This window comes from Psittacula echo (assembly GCF_963264785.1).
Source record: "Psittacula echo genome assembly, chromosome: 9".
NCBI classification, from domain to species: domain Eukaryota; kingdom Metazoa; phylum Chordata; class Aves; order Psittaciformes; family Psittacidae; genus Psittacula; species Psittacula echo.
Genome location: NC_137745.1, coordinates 19,719,069 through 19,739,593, shown reverse-complemented (window position 1 = coordinate 19,739,593; position 20,525 = coordinate 19,719,069). Strand labels below are relative to the sequence as shown.

Below are 20,525 nucleotides of genomic sequence, written 5' to 3'. Positions count from 1 at the left end.
AGTACATATGGCATACCTTTGGCATACATTTTCTTTTCCCCTAGCACTTTTTACTGAAATTCTCAGAAAGTCTTTGTGTTTTCACAAAGATCTGCTCAGTTGAAAGTGGTGAACTGAGAATTAGGGTATTATCCAAAATATTCTGCGGAGAAAGGGAAGAAGATAGAGATAAAAGGAACAAGCAGTGACAGGAACTAGAGCAAATAAAGGTTGAAAATATTCTATAGTAACAAAATGGGGGAATGAGGAATTTAAAGTCACTGAATCCTGACAAAGTGTGTCCTAAACGAAGGACTCATTTTGTGGTGTTAAATGATGATTGCAACCTTGAAAATGACTTTATCAAGAAGAAATCAGTAAGAGAAAGCTTGTTGGAAAAGTAAGCAGGCAATCAGCAGGGTGCTAAGGAAATCAGGGAGTAATTATGCAAGTGACACTTTCTGCAGTCTCCAGGAACTGAATTTGCAGTAGAGACCAGCACTACACACACTTACAAAACATTTTCCATAAACCCAAAAATAATCTTAAAGCTTTCTGGCAAGTATTATCCTCAATGGCTTGTAGACGAATGAAGCTGTGTGATGGATTGCTTACCAGAGGATGTGTCCTCAGATCTAAGTTGTCCTTATTTCCGAAGCTCATATGCAGGGCTGGAAGTGTCTGCTGAGGAGCTGCTGTTTCCGAGGGCTTCCGTTGGCTCAGGGCTGTGGCTCTGCTTGTGGGGATGTGCACCCTGCCTTCTCTCCCTGCCTGCACTCAGTGGGTCCTGAGGCAGGCATGGGCGCTTCTAGCCTGCTCTCCTGGCACTGCCCATCTCCTGAGTATGTGATGTGATATGATGGGTGCCCTGCTTGGGAGAGGGAACATGTCCATCTCAGAGGGACCAACAGTCCCAGTGGGACAGCCTTGATTGCCTTCTCGCTGTCCTTCTCACTTGTGTTTCCTCACGTGTCTTAAAGAAGGTGCAGACTTTCTCCTAGGCATGAAAAGTAGGCAATACTCCACAGTGTAAATAGACCCCGAGGAGATTCCTTGCGTCTGAGGTTGCAGCACTGAGTGCAAATGCCAGCCCTCAGCAAGGTCTAGGAATGGCTCAGCTTTCTGTAAGGCAAAGGCAAATGCATGTTGGAAATCACTACTTAAACTGCGGGACAGCAGGAAGGAAATCCCCCATGTGTATAGGCCTGGTAGGAAAGGATGATGTTGGTCCATAAAAGGCAGGCTGTGGAGAAGGGAGCTGTGCAACCTGACTGTATAGGCAGTGTCTTTGGTCTCCAACTTTCTCTGCTGCGTTTTTTCTCAGGGGTTAAAGGATTATTGTTGTACCACCGCTTAGTGATTCTCTGCCATGAACTCTTCCCTCTACTTTACATATTCCCGAGCATTTCCTTCACGTTCTGCACAGCAATTTATGCATGGGTTTATTGTGACTTCCGAATGATAACTCTGGGAACTTGTTTTCTCATGTTCCTGGTTTGCTCTGTTGGCTCTTGTGTGACTAGGCCACTGAGTCAGAGTACCTGGGAAGCTTCTGACTCATCAGAGCTCCCCAGAATAGCTTGGGGCATTTACAGCTCCCCGATATCTGTCTGTACCGTCCAGCAGTGGGCCAGAAGAGCAACTGCTCTCCTGAGGCTTGGGAGACCTGGGTCCGAGTGTCATTATTGTCACTGAGTCTCATATTTGTGGTATTGGGAAACACTGACTGCATGGTCTGGCAGTGCCTCCAGTGACATGAAATATCTCACAGCTCCGTGCACTCGTGGCTCAGCCTGCATCTTGCATGCCCAGGCATGGTCAATTGTCCACAGCAGATGAGAGCCACCAGGAATCCTTGCTGCTCACTGCTTTTAGGGACTGTTCCAGGCAGGAGTTGAGGAACTTGCACCTACGACTTCATTTCATCCTTAAGTTGTCTACATTTCAGCAAAGCTTGTGGATTTGTTGGGCTCCTGATGTCTCTCCGAAGCATCAGGCGTGGAGCTGAAAACGGTGTGGCTTTATAGGCAGTGGAGCTCCTCTGCAGCTGCTGCACCAGTGCTCAAGGCCACCCCACCAAGGACTGGCTGCAGAGCGGCAGCTCTGCTGGCTGTGGAGCCAGTGACCTTGCCACATGCTGGCATACTTCTCTGAAGGGTTTCATGAGTGACATGAAGATTAACCCAAGTATGAAAATTCTCTCACCTCAGTAGCGTTTTTCCTTGTATTCCTCCTCAAACAGCTGCGTTGAGGCCAGCCTGGTGGTGGCTGGTGTGAAGGAGGCTGTCCAGCTGCCCCTTTCCAGCATGTGGACAAAAGCAGGTTAAAGCAGCTTCCCTCTCATGCTCTGGTTACTCTGTCTCTGCTCTTCCCAGGAGGTGGCAAAGCCTCTTCTGCCTAGTTCCTCTGGAGCTAACAGCTTTGTTACCCTGTGCTAGAGAATGATGCAGAGAGTTTCCCTTCCATGACAGAGCTCCAGCTAACTGAACTGGGAGACTTTCTCCCCTTTTCACCTTGTTCCACTTGTAAAACCTTTAGGAACCAGAGCTTTAACCCCTTTCTTTGCCTCTGAGTAATCTGTGTGTGCTGGGCACATTCGTCATTTACCCCCTTGTCTCAACAGGGAACTCTTTCGATTGGTGGCAAAGAAGTGACCCTTGAATACACCCCATGCCCAGAGTTTTGGCGCTGCAAACGTGTAAGTATGTGATGAGAGCTGTGTTGTGCCTCTCCTGCTGGCTCTCAGGGCAGTGAAGCAGGGAGGAGTGCGAGATGTTTGCTCTGTGGCTGAAGATCCGTAAGAGTAATACTTGTGTCCTGAAGCTCTTCTAAACACTGTGGTTTTCCTTACCTTGTTTCTGATACCACCTATGTGAGTGAGTGTTGCTTTGGTGCAGGTAGTCAGTGTTTTACATGCAGAGCAGTTTCTTCCCTCTGCAGTGGTTCCCTTTTAACATGTGGGGAATATAGTGTGTGGATCCTTTCTCCTGAAAAAAACAAAATGAGACAGTGATTCTGCTGACTAGGATGAAGAGGCTTGCACTCTGGTTCACGTGTTAACCACAGTGTCTTCACTGGCCAGGTAACCAGAGCTTTCACCAGCAAAACCACAAACAGTACAAACCACCCCTCTATCTCATGCAGGAACCTGTGATCTGGATTTAAGTGTAGTAAGTGCAGCAAGGAAGGAAGCATGGAAATGAGTCCGTGTCCAGGCAGCAGTTAGCACAGACTGGAGGTGACCCATTTCAGTAGAAGCACAGCTGCCCAAGGGCCTGTTTTGTTCCATGCCCTTCCCATGGTTCTCCCAGAATGGGCACTTTTGGCTGCAGAAGGCTGGGGAGGAATACTAGAGCAAAGACCTAAAGGGCTAGAGCAGGTTGTTGCCTGCATTCCTGCCTGCTGCAGACAAGAGGTTGTGGCAGGGTAGGAAGGAATCAGTTGTAGTTAGACTCCCGCCTTGACCACTGGACACACTGGGCTACAAAAACCCTCATCCAGGCTAGCTGGATGCACTCCAGCTGCCAGCAGAGCCACTGCTCAGTGCTTGTCTGTGCTCGCAGTGCTTCAAAAATCAAGTAGAGACAGAAGTTTCAGGCAGTGGTTTCTTCCACAGCTCTCTGTGCCATGAGAAGTACCTATATTGCCCCATTGTTTTTGTGCATAAGTATGGCCTGAGCGAGCTTCCTTATGCCCTAAAGCATATGCAGGGCTTCAGTTAGAGAAAAAAGAAAATGGTATGAAAGAGGAGCAATGCATTTCCAAAGAGCTTGAACAGGAAGTGCTGTGTCCGGAGAGAGCTCTGAAGACGAGGCACTTGGCTGTTTCCATGGTGGTTCTGTGTGGCATAAACATCTGAGCCCGTACACCCCTAGCCCCTGGTTAGCTGACACCTCTTCATTGACTCTCCCTGTGCAGTAAATTACATCAGTATCTACAGTTTAGCTCAGATAAGGACTTTGTCCCTGCTTTAGGAATGAGTTGAGATTAGAGAATACAAAGGTAACTTTGAATCCTTTGAAACAACATGATGCTGGCAATATGGTGCCTAGCATGTAGCTTTTTGGTCCAGCATCACTTGAGAGGTTAAGAGTCCCGTTTTAATGTCTTCACTAGTCACCAGGGACTAGTGAAGTACCTCCATGGTGATCTGTGCTCAGAAGTTATGTGAAAATCCTGTTCCCAAGGCAATCCCAGCTTTAAGCCTTATGAGCATTTCCTTTCCATTCCAGCCAAGGCTCGTGCTGCCATTACCCATCCTGTCTCTCAGGCTCTTTCTGTAACTTTTCTGTGGCTGTAGTTACCTTCTGAAAGCACTGTGGCATGTAGCATTCTGGAGTAGATTATACCTATTGCCATCAAAACATGACTTCCTCATGCTGTCCATCTTCCATTGCAGTGTAAGGTGTGTACAGTGGGCTACAGATCTTCCTGCTCCTATTGCAAGCTCCCAAGAGATGGTGAGTATGTCTGGACCCTGTGCTTGGTCGGTTAGAAGTTTCGTCTGCCCTGACATGTAAGTTTCTCCTCTGGCTTCCCTGTGGTATCCTTCTTGTTTGACTGTCTGGGCAGTGTCAGAGTGTTATTAGTTTTGCTTCGTTTAGACCCTTTTCCCTGTCCACACTAAAGATGTTGCCTGTGGATCTGTTGCTACTAGGTTCTCTGTACTTGTGAGGCTTGGTGGAGAGGTGTCTTGCTGCACAAAGCCTTTCCTTTCTGTTACTCTGGCATTGTCGGTTCATCCACGGAGTTGCAGGTTGTGTGTTCTCCAGCACTGTGAGCTAGTACTGCTGGCCCTTGATGGCTTCCACTTGACTCACCTTCCCTGGGAGATAACAGCCACATGGTTTTGGTGTTATTTCTTTGAGGCTCTCAGATTAGAGGTGAATCCAGGATTTGAATTGCTGAACTCACCTTGCTGACTGTAAGAAGTTCATGGAAAGGAGTTCTGCTCCTCCAGGAGCTCCTCCTTAACCCTGCTAGCACCTCTGCTTGGTGGGGTGGGAGGGCATGAGAGCCAAAATACTCCCTTGAGGAACTGATTTCCTTGGAATGAGCAGGAATTCCAAGCACTCTGTAAGCTTTGGCTCTGTGTCTTTGAGCAGACTTCTCATGTTTTGCATTTCTTACCTGCATACTCCAGGCAGAAGGGCATTAAAATAACTGCTGATGCAGAACTCTCTATTTACTGAAGCACTGTCCCTGTGGTTGTGCTTTCCTTGCACTGTGGCTCCTTCATCAGCGTTATGAAGGCAGAGCTGGCCCAACGCAACTGTGAGTTGTAATAAAACTGCTGAGGAGCAAATTAAACAGAGCCTTAAGATGCTGTGAAGACAGATTGTGGCGCATGCTTCTTACTGACCTGCTTTTGTTGATTGTGAAAACATGTAGGTAATAAGGTGATCTCTCTCTGCCCTTTAATTTGTGGGTGAAACAAAGCAACTTTCTAGGCATGTACTGTTGTTGCTGCAGCTTTGCGTGAATTCTTGCTTGCTTTGTGACTGATGGGCTTGAAATGGACTTTAATATGCCTCTCTTACAGGGAGCAGAGCAGGCCCAGAGTCCAGAGGTGCTTCTGAGGGAGAGGATGCACCAGCTGAGGAAGAATTCAGTAAGATAATTGCTCTCCTCATCTCTGGGGTTGTGATCATGTCTGCTTGATTTGCATGGGCAGTTTTCTCAGCTGTGTGTGCAGACTGGATTCATATGCAAATTTTATGTGGCTCATCAAGTACAGCCAAAACTCTGCACTCTGCAAACTGAAGATGAATTGGTGCAGGTCTGTCCAACACGAGCTGTGCTTACAGCCAAGCCAGTCAGCGTCCAGCTTTCCCAACATTTATGTGCAGAATCTCTGTGTGTTCTGCCATGCTGCCCACTGCTCAGACAGAAGAGAGTGGGAAGGTGCTCTGAGGGACATTAAAAAGTGAAGCTTCACTGTGCCAGGTTTTGCACTCTTAATTTCTTTCTCTTTGTGGGAAAAGACTTCAGCAGCGGGTGCAGGGCTGGTGATGTCTGACTTTGTAGCCCCACAGCTTTGTCAGGGATCTCTTCTAAAGTGAAGGCAGATGCTTCAGAGGCCTTCAAGCACAGAAGCTTGGTGGGGTTTGTCTTCTTTGTATTGCACAGATAGGCAGGGGGGCAGGGTGTTTCCACATATCTGCCTCACCTGTGGTAAGTAGGCACCTGATAAAATCAGTGATTGTATTATGATGCATTTCACTTGGTGATCATAGGGGCCTGAATTCAGTTTTCCTCTAGCATAGAGATAGGGTGGCAGTTACTAGTTGATACTGCTCAGCTATGGGTGTTCAAGAATACATCAGGCATAGTAGGGATATCACTGCCATGTAGATTGTTCTTGACATAGAGGGGACATATCCAAACCAACCGTGATTCATGTTTGCTCAGTCAAGAGCCAGTCCTAAAAGGAGCCAGAAAAGCCTCTTGTCTGACAGGAGAGGTCAGGTAAAGGAGCCCGACATGAAACAAGGCAGTGGAAGGATGAGCAGTATCTAGCTTGTCCTTTACACACCTTGTGCCTGCAGAGTGTTAAGACAGAGGATATGCAAAGGGCAGAACAGGTTAGCCTTTTTTAAGGGGTGTTGATGCAGTGTTCAGAAAATGAGAAGAAGAATACATGCTGAAACACTATGTAGAACTGGTCCATTTCTCCTCTCTAATAGCAGAGACAAAGCTCGAAAAACCTGAGCAAGAATTATCAGGACAACCAGGATCTCCAAAGCAGCCTCTCCAGCCTCCGGTTCCCACTCCACAGCAGGAGTGTCAGCCTCAGGAACAGGAGCCAAGGAAGAGAGATGAAGGGAGAGAGGGACGGCCTTCACAGGAGAAGAGACGAGACACGGACCGGCACCAGGAGCTGCCTTCTCAGAGAGAAGCAGAAGAAACCACACCACAGGATGGTGGAGGAAGCAGAAGTGAGTGGCACAGGGCCCAGTTTTGGATTCCTCTTGCTTGCACTCCATGAGTCCATCTGCAGAAAGGGCAGCATTTCATTAAAACCTCTGGAGGAGGTTTCTGTGTTACAGAAATGAAGTAATGATGGGCTGTCCAATCCCAAAGGCCACAGCCCATTGCCTTTAAGAAAATTAAGCCAGGGCATAGTGGCTTCAGGATGGCACAGTTAACACAGCAGCAAAAGCCTCTCTGGTCAGAAGTTACTGTGGGCTGAGCTCCTCTGAGGAGGGGCCTGCTTTCTGCTGTGTTTTCTGGGAAGGAATGGTTAGCAATTGGAAGCAGTGCTCTGACCATCTTGCAAAGTGGAGAGAAAAACAGCAATGGCCTTCAGACTCAACTGCAGGAAGCCATGCTGTTGCTTTGAATGGGTTTAGTTTTGCCTGTGGTGTCACAATAAACTTAAGTCTGAATTATTTTTTTCTACTTTTTCCTTCCTGGCCACGTCTCTCGTTGACCTTCACAGCAATTATGCTGAAGCGTATTACTCGATTCACCCCACCAGAGGTGATTGTGGGGCTCCTGGCCCCATATGTGCGTCTCTCCACATCCAGTGTGCGCATCATGAAAAACAAGGCTGGGCGGATGGGGCAAACGTATGGCTTCATTGAACTGGAATCACATGCTGTAAGTAGTTTCCTGCTTTCACATGCTCCCTCTGTTGGCATCTGTAGTCTGTAGTAGAAACACTACTGTAAGAAATAGGTGTACTTGCAAGTCAGCTCTCCTGGAGTCAGTGCTCTCTTCTGCTTGTCTGGCTTTAGGAGCCAAAGGTTGTCTTTGTTCTCAGAAGTTGTGATACTTGGTGAATTTCTGGCCTGAAGACCTTTCTTTGTAGACCCTTCTAAACTTGAACACCTCTTGCACAGATATTTTGTTTGCAGGGAACTTGAATTCAGTGATTTCTACCTGCAGAAGGGAAGAATCTTAATTAACAGAGAGTCCCATGGTGAAGGATTCACATTTTCTGGTTCTGGGTGACTCCCAGGCTCCATAGCTGTGCTCTCTGGCACTGGTCCAGAGAGTGCAACAGCAACCACAGTGCTGCATTGTTCAGTAGCCCTAGGAGAACAGGCAGCCCTAGCTGGCTGCTGAAAACACTCATAGGACAAGCAGAGAGCCTAACAATGAATTGATCCCTTTTGTCTCATCCTAAGTACCTTTCAGTAATATTTAGACAAGTGTTGTGTTTCCTGTCCTAGTATGGTTGTCATGTAAGCACAAAGCCTTCCTTTCAGGCAGGCTGGATTTGAGAAACAAGCTTAATTTCTTTCTCATGGATGTGAAATTCTACTTCCCTTTTACAGGAGGCGATGAGGTTGTTAAAGATACTGCAGAATCTGGATCCCCCAATCTGCATTGATGGACGTACGGTGGAAGTGAATCTTGCTACAGGGAGGAGAAGGTATAGACAGATGAGGTGGTAGAGTTGTCCTTTGTGTGATGTGCTGCAAGCCTAGAGCTGTGTTGTGAGACCAAGTGCTTAAAGGTTGGCACATGAATTAGCACAGATGTTCCTACAATGTAGAAAAATGTGTTGGAGAGGTGAAGGCATTGGAGCTAGAAGAAGCTTCAGTGATTGAGCAGTATGGGATTAATAATCATATTGCATGGCCTGTTGTTGTCCAGCCATCAAATCCCATTGTGAGGGAATTAATGGGTTCACCTTTTTAAAAAGCAGTTGGAGAGAGTCATCTTTGCAGACACAGCAGAGTGTGGTCATAACTATTGTGGAGACAGTGATGGACACAATCCAGCATGTGGCCAGCAAAGATAGTCTTTCTGCCTTTATTGGTCCTGCTGATCATTTTGAGTATACTGAGGCTAATGTGAAGCCAGATAAACATTAACCTGCAACCTTTATTTCAACAGGAATGACTATGGGGAGCACGGTGACAATTCCTACTATGGCCCGGTAGGTCTGCACAGCTTTCCTGCAGGTCGCTGGAAAGGGTGGGAACACTGGGGATTATAGCCCTGACTTTGTTAGGCTTTTTCCTTTTGGGCTGCTGAAAGTTTACCATGTTTGAAGATGGAATGATAATGCTCAAGTGTGCTCCTTGCTGCTACTCTGCCCCTAACACTGTGTTTGTGATGTGCATAGAAGTGCAAGTCAGAGTGCAGGTGCTGGTGGAGGGAGTTCTGGGCTGGATTACTCTGTACCGTGCTTATGCAGAGTGATTTAATTGATGGCTGATCTCAATTCCTGGAGTGAATGTCTCTTCTTTAGTGCTTGTTACTAGACCACAGGGCTCTTCCCATACTGAAAGGGCTGGAGGCTTCCATTCAGATTGCCAGGAACACCTAATTTAAAGGTTCATGGAAGCTACAGGAGTCTCCTGCTTTCCAACACTGTCCGTTCCTCTGTAGGTGGAAAGCTGTGTCTGCTTTTACTCTATTTAGGGCCGATAAATGAGCTGTTTTCCTGAGCTTTGGGCCTGTGAGAGGGAGGAAAAGCAGTATGATGTTTGTCGAAGAGTCTCTGATCTGTTTGTGTTGTTTACTTACTCCAGGGCAGAAGGGGCATGAGAGACAGGAGGGGTGGCGAATCACAGAGACGCACAAGAGCACAGTGTAAGTTAAGCTCTGCCTCGCTCCTACTGTGGACGCTTTTCTTCCTTAAAAGGGCACTGACATGTAGAAATCAGCCCCACAATATTTTTAAAGGCTAGGAGTAGGTTTGTTTGCTACACCCACTTCTGAGGTTTGTTGCCAACTTTGTTTAGTCACATTTTCCTCTCTGATGATGTGTTTCTTCTCTTACTGTGCAAAACTACGTGCAGATAAAGAAAACTTGCTGCATGCTTTTCCTTGTTGTGGTAAACTGATGGGATAAAATCAGCCTGGCAATTACTAGATGAGACAGAAGAAAATATATTTATGCGGCAGTGCCAGTAGCTAGAAGAACACTGCTAATTCTTTTACTAACTTGTTTGTAGCTGAACTCTGTCTAATAACACTCTGGAAATGCGAAACAGTCCTCACATTATGGGCTTACCCTTAAGGCCCTTGGCTTTTCATGTAGAAACAGTTTGCTCCCCTTTCTTGTCCTGAGCTTTCATGCACCCACTGGGTGGGAAGGGATATGGGGAGTGTCATCACTTAAACAGGAGACTGTTTGAAAGAGCACAGAGATCTTCCTTGTTCACAAGGGTGGGCGGACACAGAGCCTGGGACTCATTACCCCATTCTTAGGGAAATTACTGGATTTCATGTCTTTGTCCAGTCAAGTGTTGTGGTCTGGTGATTTCAGCACAGCCCCTGTGAGTATGTTTTGATGTGGAAATTTTGCCAGAGTCATAAACCAGAATTGTGAAAACCCATTTCCCTTCTTACTCCTTAAAGAAAAAAATATGTAGGTCAAGTGAGTGAGGCTACTCATACCTCTGCTGCCAGGAGAGAAAAATTCTTCTTTCCCACTCTTGATCCTTTCACTAGTGTAATATTTGCTCATGCTTTTGTCTTTGTAAAATGCAAGTTCTGCCTTTGGAAGATTGTGGTGTTAACTCTTGTCTCTCTGTTCAGCTCCATCAGATGTGTCCACATACATATATGATCCTGAAACCGGGAATTACTACGACCCTATAGCTGGGACATACTATGACCCCAGGACTCAGGTGAGTGTGTGGGAAGGAAACGTTACACACAGTGCATTCTTACAAATTGCTCTTCTCTGGAGAGATTTTGCAGCTAGATCCTGAAGACAGGCCAGCATGGGACAGCATAGAGGCAGCTTCATTTCTGTCAGTCCTCTGACCTGTGTAAAAGGGATACATGTTTCAAAATACCAACTTAATGAGAGGCTAGGAACCCTTTAGCTGTGCCTTGAACCAGTTACCGGAGCTGCCTTTTTGGCCTCTGAAATCCTGCCTTGGGGGGTTTGTGGTCTCCTCTTCACTGAGTAGACTTACAGACAGACTATCCTTGCTAGATTTTTCTGAAGACCTGTGATACGCAGCTCTCTATTCAAATATGGACACCAGAGCTCTGTTTCATCTGTGGTTTATTTGCTTCCTGACCCCAGCCAGCAATTGTTACAAGGATGTCAATAAAGAGCCTTCAGCAGAGGTTCTTTGGGACTGTGATCTTCGTTTTGTTATTCTGGAATTACCCATGCTCTGGGTGAGCAGGATAGTACCTGTGATTACCTGACTGTGGTAGACTGTGTCCTCCTCCAGCAAAGTTCTGAAGCCTTTGCCCTCAGTTGTCTGAGGCTCTACATTTCCTTCTGTGCTGGTCTCCCAGTCCAATAAGCCCAATAAAGAAGATTGCAGGGGTTGGCTAAGTCTTTTCCAAATGCGCCTTTCAGAGAGAAGTCACAATAGACCGAGAAGCTTGTTCATCACCTCCAGAGAGCAAGAGGCGGCGGCATGGGAGCCAAGAGTGGCATGGGAGCCAAGAGTGGCATGGGAGCCAAGAGCGGCACGGGAGCCAAGAACGCCAAGAACGGACAAATGAAATGATGGAGCCACACAGCAGGGACAACAGGGACAAAAGGGAGAAAGGGAAAAGTACTTCTGCTAAGGTAAATCCCTCCAGGCATCAGAATGATCAGAGGTCTGAGGCCAGGAGGCTGAGGTAAGAGAAGTTAGAAAATAGAGAGTAATTTATAGAGGAGGGACAGTGAGAGGAAGTGATGAAATACATGGGGTCTGCATCAGGCCATGAACATTGTTGTCAGGCTAAGTGGGAGTAAGTTCCTGAAATTTTTTTCTTGTGACATTAAGTGAGGGCTTGTCATTCCTTCCTTATGGTAAAGGATTCAGAAACATTTAGGTAACTGAGACACACGTTTTACTCGTGCTGCTGGAAGCACCCAGCTGTTGTAACAGGGCCATCAAAAAATAGCAGAGATATTTAAACATACCAAGTCAGATAATAACAGAGACTCAGCTCTCCCCTCACTGCCCCCTCCAAACATCATGGACAGGCAGGAAGATGAGCCAGGCAGATGAGCCTGTATATGAGCCAGGCATTGCTGAGGTGCAGTGCAGATATATCCTGTACAGTCCCTCCCAGACGCCCAGTCCTGGGGCAGTGCCCTTCAGTGCTGCTTCCAGTGAGCAGATGCTGTCTCCTCAGCATGGGGAATTGCTGGCTAGGAGTATCTGTCCAAAGTGATGTTTGAGCATGGGTGTTGGACCACAACCCAGTGCTGTGATACTGAATGGGCCTGAGGTTTGCCAGAAGAGTTGTAGAAGTGATTTAGCCATGCAGGCACAAACTTTTGTTTTCCTCCTTGCCTGTTGGTCTGTATATATTCTGTGGCATGACCAGTCCTGGGCAGTTGGGACCCAAGGTTGTCCCTGAGATTGGTACGAAGCCAGCCAAGAAGTCTCATCTGGTATGGAGAATGCCTGCTTTCAGGGCTACCGACGTAGGACAAACATGGTCTTGTATGACTGGAGGGTGAAAGCATCTCCAGTAGAAATCCTTTCATCATTTTTCATGGCTGTCTGTTTTCTGTGGATGCTCAGAAGTGGCTTCGTGGCTGCTCTGTGCATTCTCTGACCCCTGTGCTGCTCCTGGCCTAATATCCACTCTTGGGTTTTTCAGAATGAGCCTGGAGAAGAGAGATTCTTTGCAGAAGATGTCTTCAAAAAGCCATTGCCTCCCTCTGTGAAAAAGGATGAGAGTACAGGCCTGGTAAGATGTTGCATAGCTTTAGTCAAGTATGCATAGTCCCTAGTCAAGTATGAGTAGCTAACGAACTCCTAAACTAGAGCATGGCCAAGGATCCAGACCAGTTCTCTGTAAAGCATGTAAATGTGAAGCTTCACTCCAGGCTACTCTTGGAGCTGCTGACCGTACAAGTGAGCATCACAGGCTCCTCCTGTTGCATTGCTGTGTGACTGCAGTCTCTGGTCTTCTTTGGCCAGTATAAAGGGTGTTCTTTGACTGGTATAAAGAAGATCCTGGAAACACCACCACCCTAATTGAGCCTGGACATATGCTGTGCCACAGACACAGCAGAGAAAACTGATGTTGTCACCCTTTCCCCTTCCCACCTATAGTACTTGTGCTTTGTCTCGCCTCTCACAGGCAAGCAGAACTGCAGCTCTTCCTGGGGTAGTGGGTTTCTCTGCTCCTGGTCTCCATGTCCTTTGTGCACACACAGAAGTGTACAAATGCAACCTGGCCCTGCCCCAGCATCCTCACTGGTCTGAGGCATGGCTGGCGCTGCTGTCAGCATCACAGTCCAGGAGAGAGTTAGAGTGGAGTGGAATAGGATGGCACGGTGAGCTGCTGCAGCTGTCCCTGAAACCAAAGACATGCCTCCAGGAGAGCTATGGATTCTCCAGAATGAGACTCTCTCCCACCAAAACCACCACCTCATTTCTGGCAACTGCCTGGTTTCCTTGGAGGCCTGTTTTAAGTGGGTGCCTAGCTGTTGTGTGCACTGAGTCCGTACTATTGTGGTCTTAACACCTGATCTTGACTGTTTCAGAATGAGGCTGGAGAGGAGAAGTTCTCTGCAGAAGATGTCTTTAAAAAACCATTACCTCCCTCTGTGAAAAAGGATGAGAGTGCAGCCCCGGTAAGTGACTTCATAGGATTGGGCTTTGCCTTGTTTGAACCTGGGTGCAGGACTAGAGAGGCTCACCAAAGCCTGGCCGTGACCTTGAGTGACAGAGGTGCCAGCTGCTCATGACAAAGGAAGTAGCATTGGAGATGGAATGGTGAAGGCAGTTTGGTTTATAACACCGAGTTTGTATGTGGATTTCTACCATGGGGAAGTTTAATACCTGCATTTAAGCAGGGTTTTCTTGCTCAAGTAGTCCTCAGGCAGAAAACTTCCAGCTGCCTCCTCACTGCTTTCCATTGCTAGAGGAAGTGACTGACAGCAACTCTTTGCCAAATAGCTGCGACTTTGGTCAGTTTCTTGTGCTTAGGTGTGTGGCAGATTGGGAAAGCCTGGCACTAAAGCACAGCCTGTCTAGAGAGCAGAAGGGCTTCTACCCTGTGGTGTTTAAATGCTGTCCAGTCAACTTCTTTCCATTCCCTAAGTGTGTTGCTGGGATGCTGCTCCCTAGCTCCTGGGCTGGAACAAAGACAGAAGTCATGGGGAGTTTGGTTGGGGAAGCAGAGCCCCACATGGCAGGGCAGACATGATGCTAAAAATTGCTGATGCTAAAAATTGCTAATGCTAAAAATGCTTTTCTGGCGCTTCCCTCAGCCCAAGGTGGTGAACCCTCTGATAGGACTTCTGGGAGAGTATGGAGGAGACAGTGACAATGAAGAGGAGGAGGAAGAGGAGCACCAGTCACAGGCTCAGTGGCTGCCACCTCCCCACCCACCAGCACAACGCGAGGAGCAGCTGAGGAAGGCCAAGGCCAGTGATGACAAGCTGACCGACTGGAACAAGCTGGCCTGCTTGCTCTGCAGGAGGCAGTTTCCTAACAAGGAAGTGCTCATCAAGCACCAGCAGCTTTCCAACCTGCACAAGGTGTGGGTGAGCTTGAGGCTGTGGGGCTGTGTGTGTGCTGGAAGCTGCCTTTGGCTCAGCAGCGTTGTGATTTGCAGAGAAAAATGCAACGGTTGGGTGGGAAGAGCTGTGCTGAATTTGACACAGTAGCAGGCAAAGTTCCCATCAAAGCTCTGTTCAAAGCATTGTGTGAGCTGCTTGTTCCTGCCATGGGAGTGCTGTAATGTCAAGGTGTGACTTTTTAAGCTGTAGCGAGATAGCTGAGCCTTGGAGAGAGTGGGGTGCTGGCACACACGAGTGCGATAACAGTAAGAACTTAGCACATGCCTCCCCATGTTCTGTGCTGCCTTTGAGCTCTTGCTTCTAGGAGGGCCAAACTGCACGCAGGTTAAAATAGAACTTCCTTACTGTGGAGAGGAAGGGCTCATGGTCTCTGAGAGAGAACAGGTAGTCTGGGCTGCAGGAGATGCTGCTGTGCCTGGTGTAGTGCAGGTACAAGAGCATGCTGCCTTACCTGTACTCCTTATAGGTGTAGCAGTTGACCCTGACAGCTTGTATCCTCTGCTGATGCTGGCTTCTGTTTTCCTCCTTTCAGCAAAACCTGGAGATACATATGAAGATCAAACGATCTGAGCAGGAACTGGCATATTTGGAGAAGAGAGAGCGTGAGGTGGGTCTGCAGTGGTGGACAGACTTCTGTTTGTGGTTCTTCATGAGAGGGATGTTGTACCCTCCACTTGTGCATTTGTATCTGCAGCTTGGGCATCAAATGCCTCCCAAAGAGTCTTAGACTGAACTATGGGCACACTGTGCAGCTGGACCTGTAGAGAGTGCTCTGATTTCTCAGAGCAGGTCTTCTTCCTCCCAGAAGGTTCCGAGTGTGGTTCTTTTGTCCTGCAAGCCAGTGTTGGGCTCTCAGCTAAGAGGGACCCAAATTTCCATCTAAAATCAATGTGGTGTGTAGGCAGCAATGGGAGAGCTGTAACTGTCTGTTGTTCGGAGGGTAGCAGTGCTGCTCCTGGTGCCATAACTGGAAGGCTGCAACCACAGGTCTGGGTTAGCCCAACAGATGCCATCAGGATAGAATAAGTGGATTGTGGATCCCAGAAACATTCAGTAAGTCTCCAGGACAGATTTCCAGCCTAAAATCTTCAGGTTAGCTTAATAATCTTCTTATTAAATTCTTAAAATTCTTGAATAATAATCTTCAAGGTTAGCTTAATCTCTCAGCTAAAGATGAGATGAGTAGAGACCTGGCTGCAGAGCGGTCTCCTGCGGAGCGTTGAATCCTTTGTAGCTCCTGGGCTTACTTTGTTCTTTCTGTTACGAAGGGGAGACATAAAGACAAAGGAAATGACCGGAGAGAGAAATTCCAGCAGATGGATTCACCAGAGAGGAAACGACTCAGATACGACCGGGACTCAGAGAGGTAATGCCTGCTCTTGAGTAGATCTCTTTGGGGCTGCTGATGCCAGGATGGCATGTGTGCTGCTGGTGTGCCAAGGCCAGGAATCAGCCGGTGGGGTAGATCTGCCTGAGTCACAGCCAGGCAGGCTGTGATTCTCATGGATAGAGTTCCCCAAAGGGGAGCCTGTTGTGCTGCAGGACATCTTGGAGAAGGCCAGGGGTGCAGGTGTGAAAAGGGTTTAGGGGAAAGCAGAGACAAGCTGCTTGGTGCTTGAGGAGTGATACTGGGGGGATTTGAGTGTGCCTGGCCAGGCGCAGGCAGCAGAATGCAACCTGTTCCCATCCACCTTGTCCTTAAGGCACTTGCTGTCCTCCTGTCCTGGCATCTAGCCATTGAAAGAAAGAGCAAAGCTGTGTTTCATCTGTTCCACTGACTCAGAGGAACACTGGGAGCTGTTTCCATCTCATGCAGAGTAGGTGGAGGAAGAAAGTGCGTGCTGTGTGGAGCTCTCAAAAGACCTGCCTGCTTGCAAGCTCGCATGTTCCAGTGGGCTGAGGAACTGCTAGGCATGTGGTGAAGACAAAACTGGTTGTGTGCTTGTCCTCTTCTGATACAGCACCTCAGAAGGGGACCTTTCCTCCATGTCTTGCAGTTTAAAAATCCACATCTTCTCTTCCCTGTTTCCTGGAACAGCTGTGGATAAAGTAAAGCAGTTTGTGTTCAGTGTCAGCAGCAGCCACAATGTAGAACTTTCCTGAAGAAAACTATTTTTGTGCTGAGCAGTTTTCAAAACTATGGGTTTAGGTTAATGGTGTTGGGTGAGTAATGACCAGGTGGGAGAAGGGGGGTCCAAATCAACACTGTGTCTGTCGAGCTCCATGACCACAGCACTGGGAGAAAAGAAAGATCTGGCAGAGCAGCATGGATTATGCTTCACTTCCTTGCTAGTGCTAAAAATCGTTGAAGAAATGCAAGCACAGACTGCTTCTGGCTTGCTTGTACCATAAATATTTTGGAGCCTGAGCTCATTTCCTGCACCCTGGTGTATTTTCCCCTGAGGTGGGATAAGAAGTTTTGCAGTTAAAGATGTCTGAGCCCTGCACGCAGAATCCACCGTGTTGGTTTCCTTGGCCAGTGTGCTTTTTGCAGGCATCTTGGGTGTCCCTTAGCTGAAGCTGGAATATCAATGAAGGTGCTATTAGCAGAGCTAAAGATCCCTGTGTTTGAAGCAAGACCAGACAATTGATTCTTGTTTTGCAGTGACTATGACCCAAGGATTGATAGTAACAACAGAGGGAACCGAATGTTGCAGTCCACAGGGTGGAAGAAAGGCTTCGGCCACAACCAGCAGGGCACAACATCCCCAGTGGAGGTGAGTCTTCCTTTCCTTTCAAAACACAATGACCTGCAGCCAGTAATGTCCCCCAAGGTGGCTGGAGGGAGTTCCCAGCTGGAACGAGTCAGGCTGCAAGACCTGCTAGATGGAATAATACATGTGCACTGATTAACTTTGCAGGCTGGGAGGGGCTGCAAGTATGTTGGCAGTCAAAAAAGGTTAGAATTTATGTGGGTGTTGAGGTGTTGAAAATAGAGTAACAGTGAATTTACAGTGAAGGTCATGGCATCTGATCAATACCTGCCTGAAACCAGGCTGGGGTTTGAGAGCAGGTTGCCACCTCAGTGCTCCACAGCCACGTGAGCTAGGGGAAAAGGTGAACCTCCAAGAAGGAAGATGTGTGAGCAGAGCCAAAGCCACAGGGCACATGATGCTATTTGTCTACTCTGCCTAGTGCTTGTGAGGCTCTCACTGCTGCTCTGGACTCTGGACTTCGGAACGTAATACCAGGATACATTATCTGATGAGAAGCAGAGTCTCCATCAGCAGAGGGCTGCAGGAATAGGCAGGGCTGGGCAGATCCTGCCTTCTGGGATGGGCTGGTCTCCCAGTGGACTTTAATTTGCTGCAGAGGGTTTATCTGACAAGCAGCCTGCGGCAGGGACTGTCCCCCTTGCCCAGGGCACATGAGCAGCACCATGTGGCTGCTGTCACTTGTGGTGCTGTTGCTGGTGGTGGCAGGTCTGTCACCGGGCTGCCTCACTGCTGTGGTGTTAGTGCTTCCCCGAGGGGCAGGCAGTGGCAGCGCAGCTCACGTTGCGACACTGGGCTTGCAGTCAAATGTATCATTAAAGGCAAATATTTGGGGCTTCATGACGTGTGTTTGCTTGAGCCCACACACACGACGCAAGATTCCCTTTCCAGTGCAAACAGCAACCCCAGCTGTTGCTCAGTCCTCATGGAGAGTTTCCTGTGGCCATAAAACAGGCTTTGTTGAAGAGCCAGCTCCAGCGATGCGCTCTGGGAGGTCTGACCTCTGATCAGGGCTCCCCAGACTGGATGGGGGAGCTGACAGCAAAGCTCTTGGGCAATTCCTATGAAGGCGTCCCAAAAGAACCCTGGAGATGTGCTTGCTTTTCACTTCCAAGTCATGCTGGGCAAAGCCATGTGCCCACTTCAGCCCTACAGGACTTTGATCTCTTGGCCTAATTGATGACATCTCTGGTACTCAAAAAAGTCGGAAGAGAGAAACTTTCAGCCTTGGGCCTGCTCTCCTGGGCTAGGTCTAGGCAGGTATTACTGAATAATTCAGATGCTGGCTGCGAAAGCCAGTCCTTAAAAACTGGTTGAAATTCAAAGTGAGCTACCAGAGCCCATAGGAACTCTTATTAGAGGAGAAAACAGCCGAGCTTCTGCAAATGCAGGCTAACTGCAGACAGCTCCCTGGGAGCCCAGCTCTTGCTGGCACTTCCCTTTGCTCTGTTTCAATCCTCACTCACACACGGCTGCTGCCTGTTTTGGCTGCCCGCTCCCACCAGCCATATGCTCGTGTTGTTCCCTGCAGCCAGTCCCTGTGATTCCATTCCCACAGGGCATTTGTTGGCTGGTTTTGTTGCCCACAGAGGGCCGACAGTTTCCCCTGAACAGCTTTTGGAGGAGCACACTTCACTTGCTGTTCCTCCTCTCCCGGATCCCCATGGCAGCAGTTGGCTGTCCTGAAGCAGCCCAGGGGAAGCTTTTTCTTTATGGGCAGACGGCAAGGAGGAGAAATCACTAACCCAAAGTGTGTCTGTTTGCAGGGAGAAAATCGGAGGAAGGGCCCTGGCCTGGGGGCCCCAGGGAAGCCCAGCAAGAGGCAGTCCAATGAGACCTACCGTGATGCCGTCAGGAGGGTCATGTTTGCCCGCTATAAGGAACTGGAGTGAAGGGTGCAGAAAACCCCAAGCCTGTCTTCCTCCATCTGTCTTTCTCTCTGTGTCATGTTCTTTTGGGGGGTTTGGTCGTTGGTTTCTTTTTTTTTTTTTTGGAATTGTTACAAGTTTTGCTGCTAGGAGTTTTTTAATAAAACTGAAAATTTGTCAGTGCTCGTCTCTTGCCTAACATGGTGTGTTGTAAAGCATCACGGCTTTGGAAGATTCTCAGCATGTTTTGCTCTCTGCTGATGAGGACTTTGGCTGCTGCAGCCATTCTGGAGGTCTGGGACAGGTTTGGTCATGCATGGTCCTGCCTGCAGTGTGTTTCCTGCCACCTCCTGGTGCCCTGTACTCATAGGCCAGGATGTGAACTGGGAGCAGGGGACAGCCCCAAGACCTGGAAGGAATCTGGGAGCAGGAGCAACTCTTGGCTGCTAGCAAGGACAACTGAATTCAGTTAATAGCAAGAGCTTAGTGGCTAAAGGTAGTCTAATGCATGCTGGGTGATATCTGAGCTTCCCAACCAAGGCAGAGCCTTCCCCATCCTCTCCACTGAACATGGGGAGGGCTGTATCTGATGGCAGTGGTGTTAGGGACCTTCGAGGGACACAGCCATGCTGGGTCGGGGTGGTAGGGGCTGTTTTTGTGAGAGAAAAAGCCATTTAAGTGCTGCTGGTACAACCCAGGGAGTGCAGAGGCATCTGGGGAGGGTAGAAACCCTGTTTATCACTGGTGTGGTGGTTTTGATGTCTTTAATGTTTTTTAAAGGATGGTCACCTAAAGCCCCAGCTGTATTGCACCTACCTTTATATCTTACAGTTATTTTGTTTGTATTTACAAGATTTTCACAACTGTGCTAGTGCTTTTGCCACGTTCAGCATGTACCTTTGTGCCATCCTGTGGTGATGGGGATGTGAATGACTGAAGATGACAATTTTGATGTCTGGAATATCCTGGTAAGAGTTACTGGAACAGGGACCACAGGTGACAAGGCTGAGTGTGGCCTGTATAGATAAGGGCAATGGTGATGACAACTTCTAAAGGCAGCGAAAGTCCTCGCCAGACTGCATTTCCTTATCTCCAACACAGGCAACTCCAGAGAAGCTTGGGGGACTTGCTCACTGGCACCCCAGTCCCTGTTGCTGCACCCAGCAATGGTGGAAGTGGGGACAAGCACTGTGGTGCTGGTGAGTACATAGAGGTGAGGGGAGAGAACATGTGTGCCCATGGCAAGCTGTGTTGTTTAGAAAGGGTCTACAACAGCCTTCCAGAGCCCCTCCATGTTGGGTTTAGGGGCTCCCTGTGCAAACCAGGGGAGGGGAGCTGCTCAAGAAACTTCCTTCAGGGAACCAGTGGACGTTCAGACGCAGGAAGGGGCACTTTAATGTTATAAATATATATTTATTTTTATATATATATATATAAAAATATATATATATAAATATATATTTATATATTTATAATGCTATAAAATACACTTGGGGACCA

The 20,525-nt window shown here is 48.1% G+C and overlaps 1 protein-coding gene across 5 annotated transcripts in view; it reads left to right on the top strand.

Annotated features, from left to right (window-relative positions):
* Positions 1-19,213, top strand: part of RBM6 (RNA binding motif protein 6) — a 59,551-nt gene extending 40,338 nt beyond the window's left edge. For all 5 annotated transcript variants that reach the window (XM_080625931.1, XM_080625932.1, XM_080625929.1 and 2 more), the window contains 17 exons: positions 2,603-2,677; positions 4,379-4,439; positions 5,522-5,590; positions 6,666-6,917; positions 7,421-7,581; positions 8,262-8,359; positions 8,827-8,869; positions 9,468-9,528; positions 10,480-10,571; positions 11,264-11,479; positions 12,511-12,600; positions 13,403-13,492; positions 14,132-14,401; positions 14,976-15,050; positions 15,712-15,809; positions 17,049-17,160; positions 18,924-19,213. In XM_080625931.1, coding sequence (XP_080482057.1) covers positions 2,603-2,677; positions 4,379-4,439; positions 5,522-5,590; positions 6,666-6,917; positions 7,421-7,581; positions 8,262-8,359; positions 8,827-8,869; positions 9,468-9,528; positions 10,480-10,571; positions 11,264-11,479; positions 12,511-12,600; positions 13,403-13,492; positions 14,132-14,401; positions 14,976-15,050; positions 15,712-15,809; positions 17,049-17,160; positions 18,924-19,049 — 1,989 coding nt within the window. In that variant the 3' untranslated portion in view covers positions 19,050-19,213. The remainder of the gene's footprint in view (positions 1-2,602; positions 2,678-4,378; positions 4,440-5,521; positions 5,591-6,665; positions 6,918-7,420; positions 7,582-8,261; positions 8,360-8,826; positions 8,870-9,467; positions 9,529-10,479; positions 10,572-11,263; positions 11,480-12,510; positions 12,601-13,402; positions 13,493-14,131; positions 14,402-14,975; positions 15,051-15,711; positions 15,810-17,048; positions 17,161-18,923) is intronic.
* Positions 19,214-20,525: the final 1,312 nt, after the last annotated feature.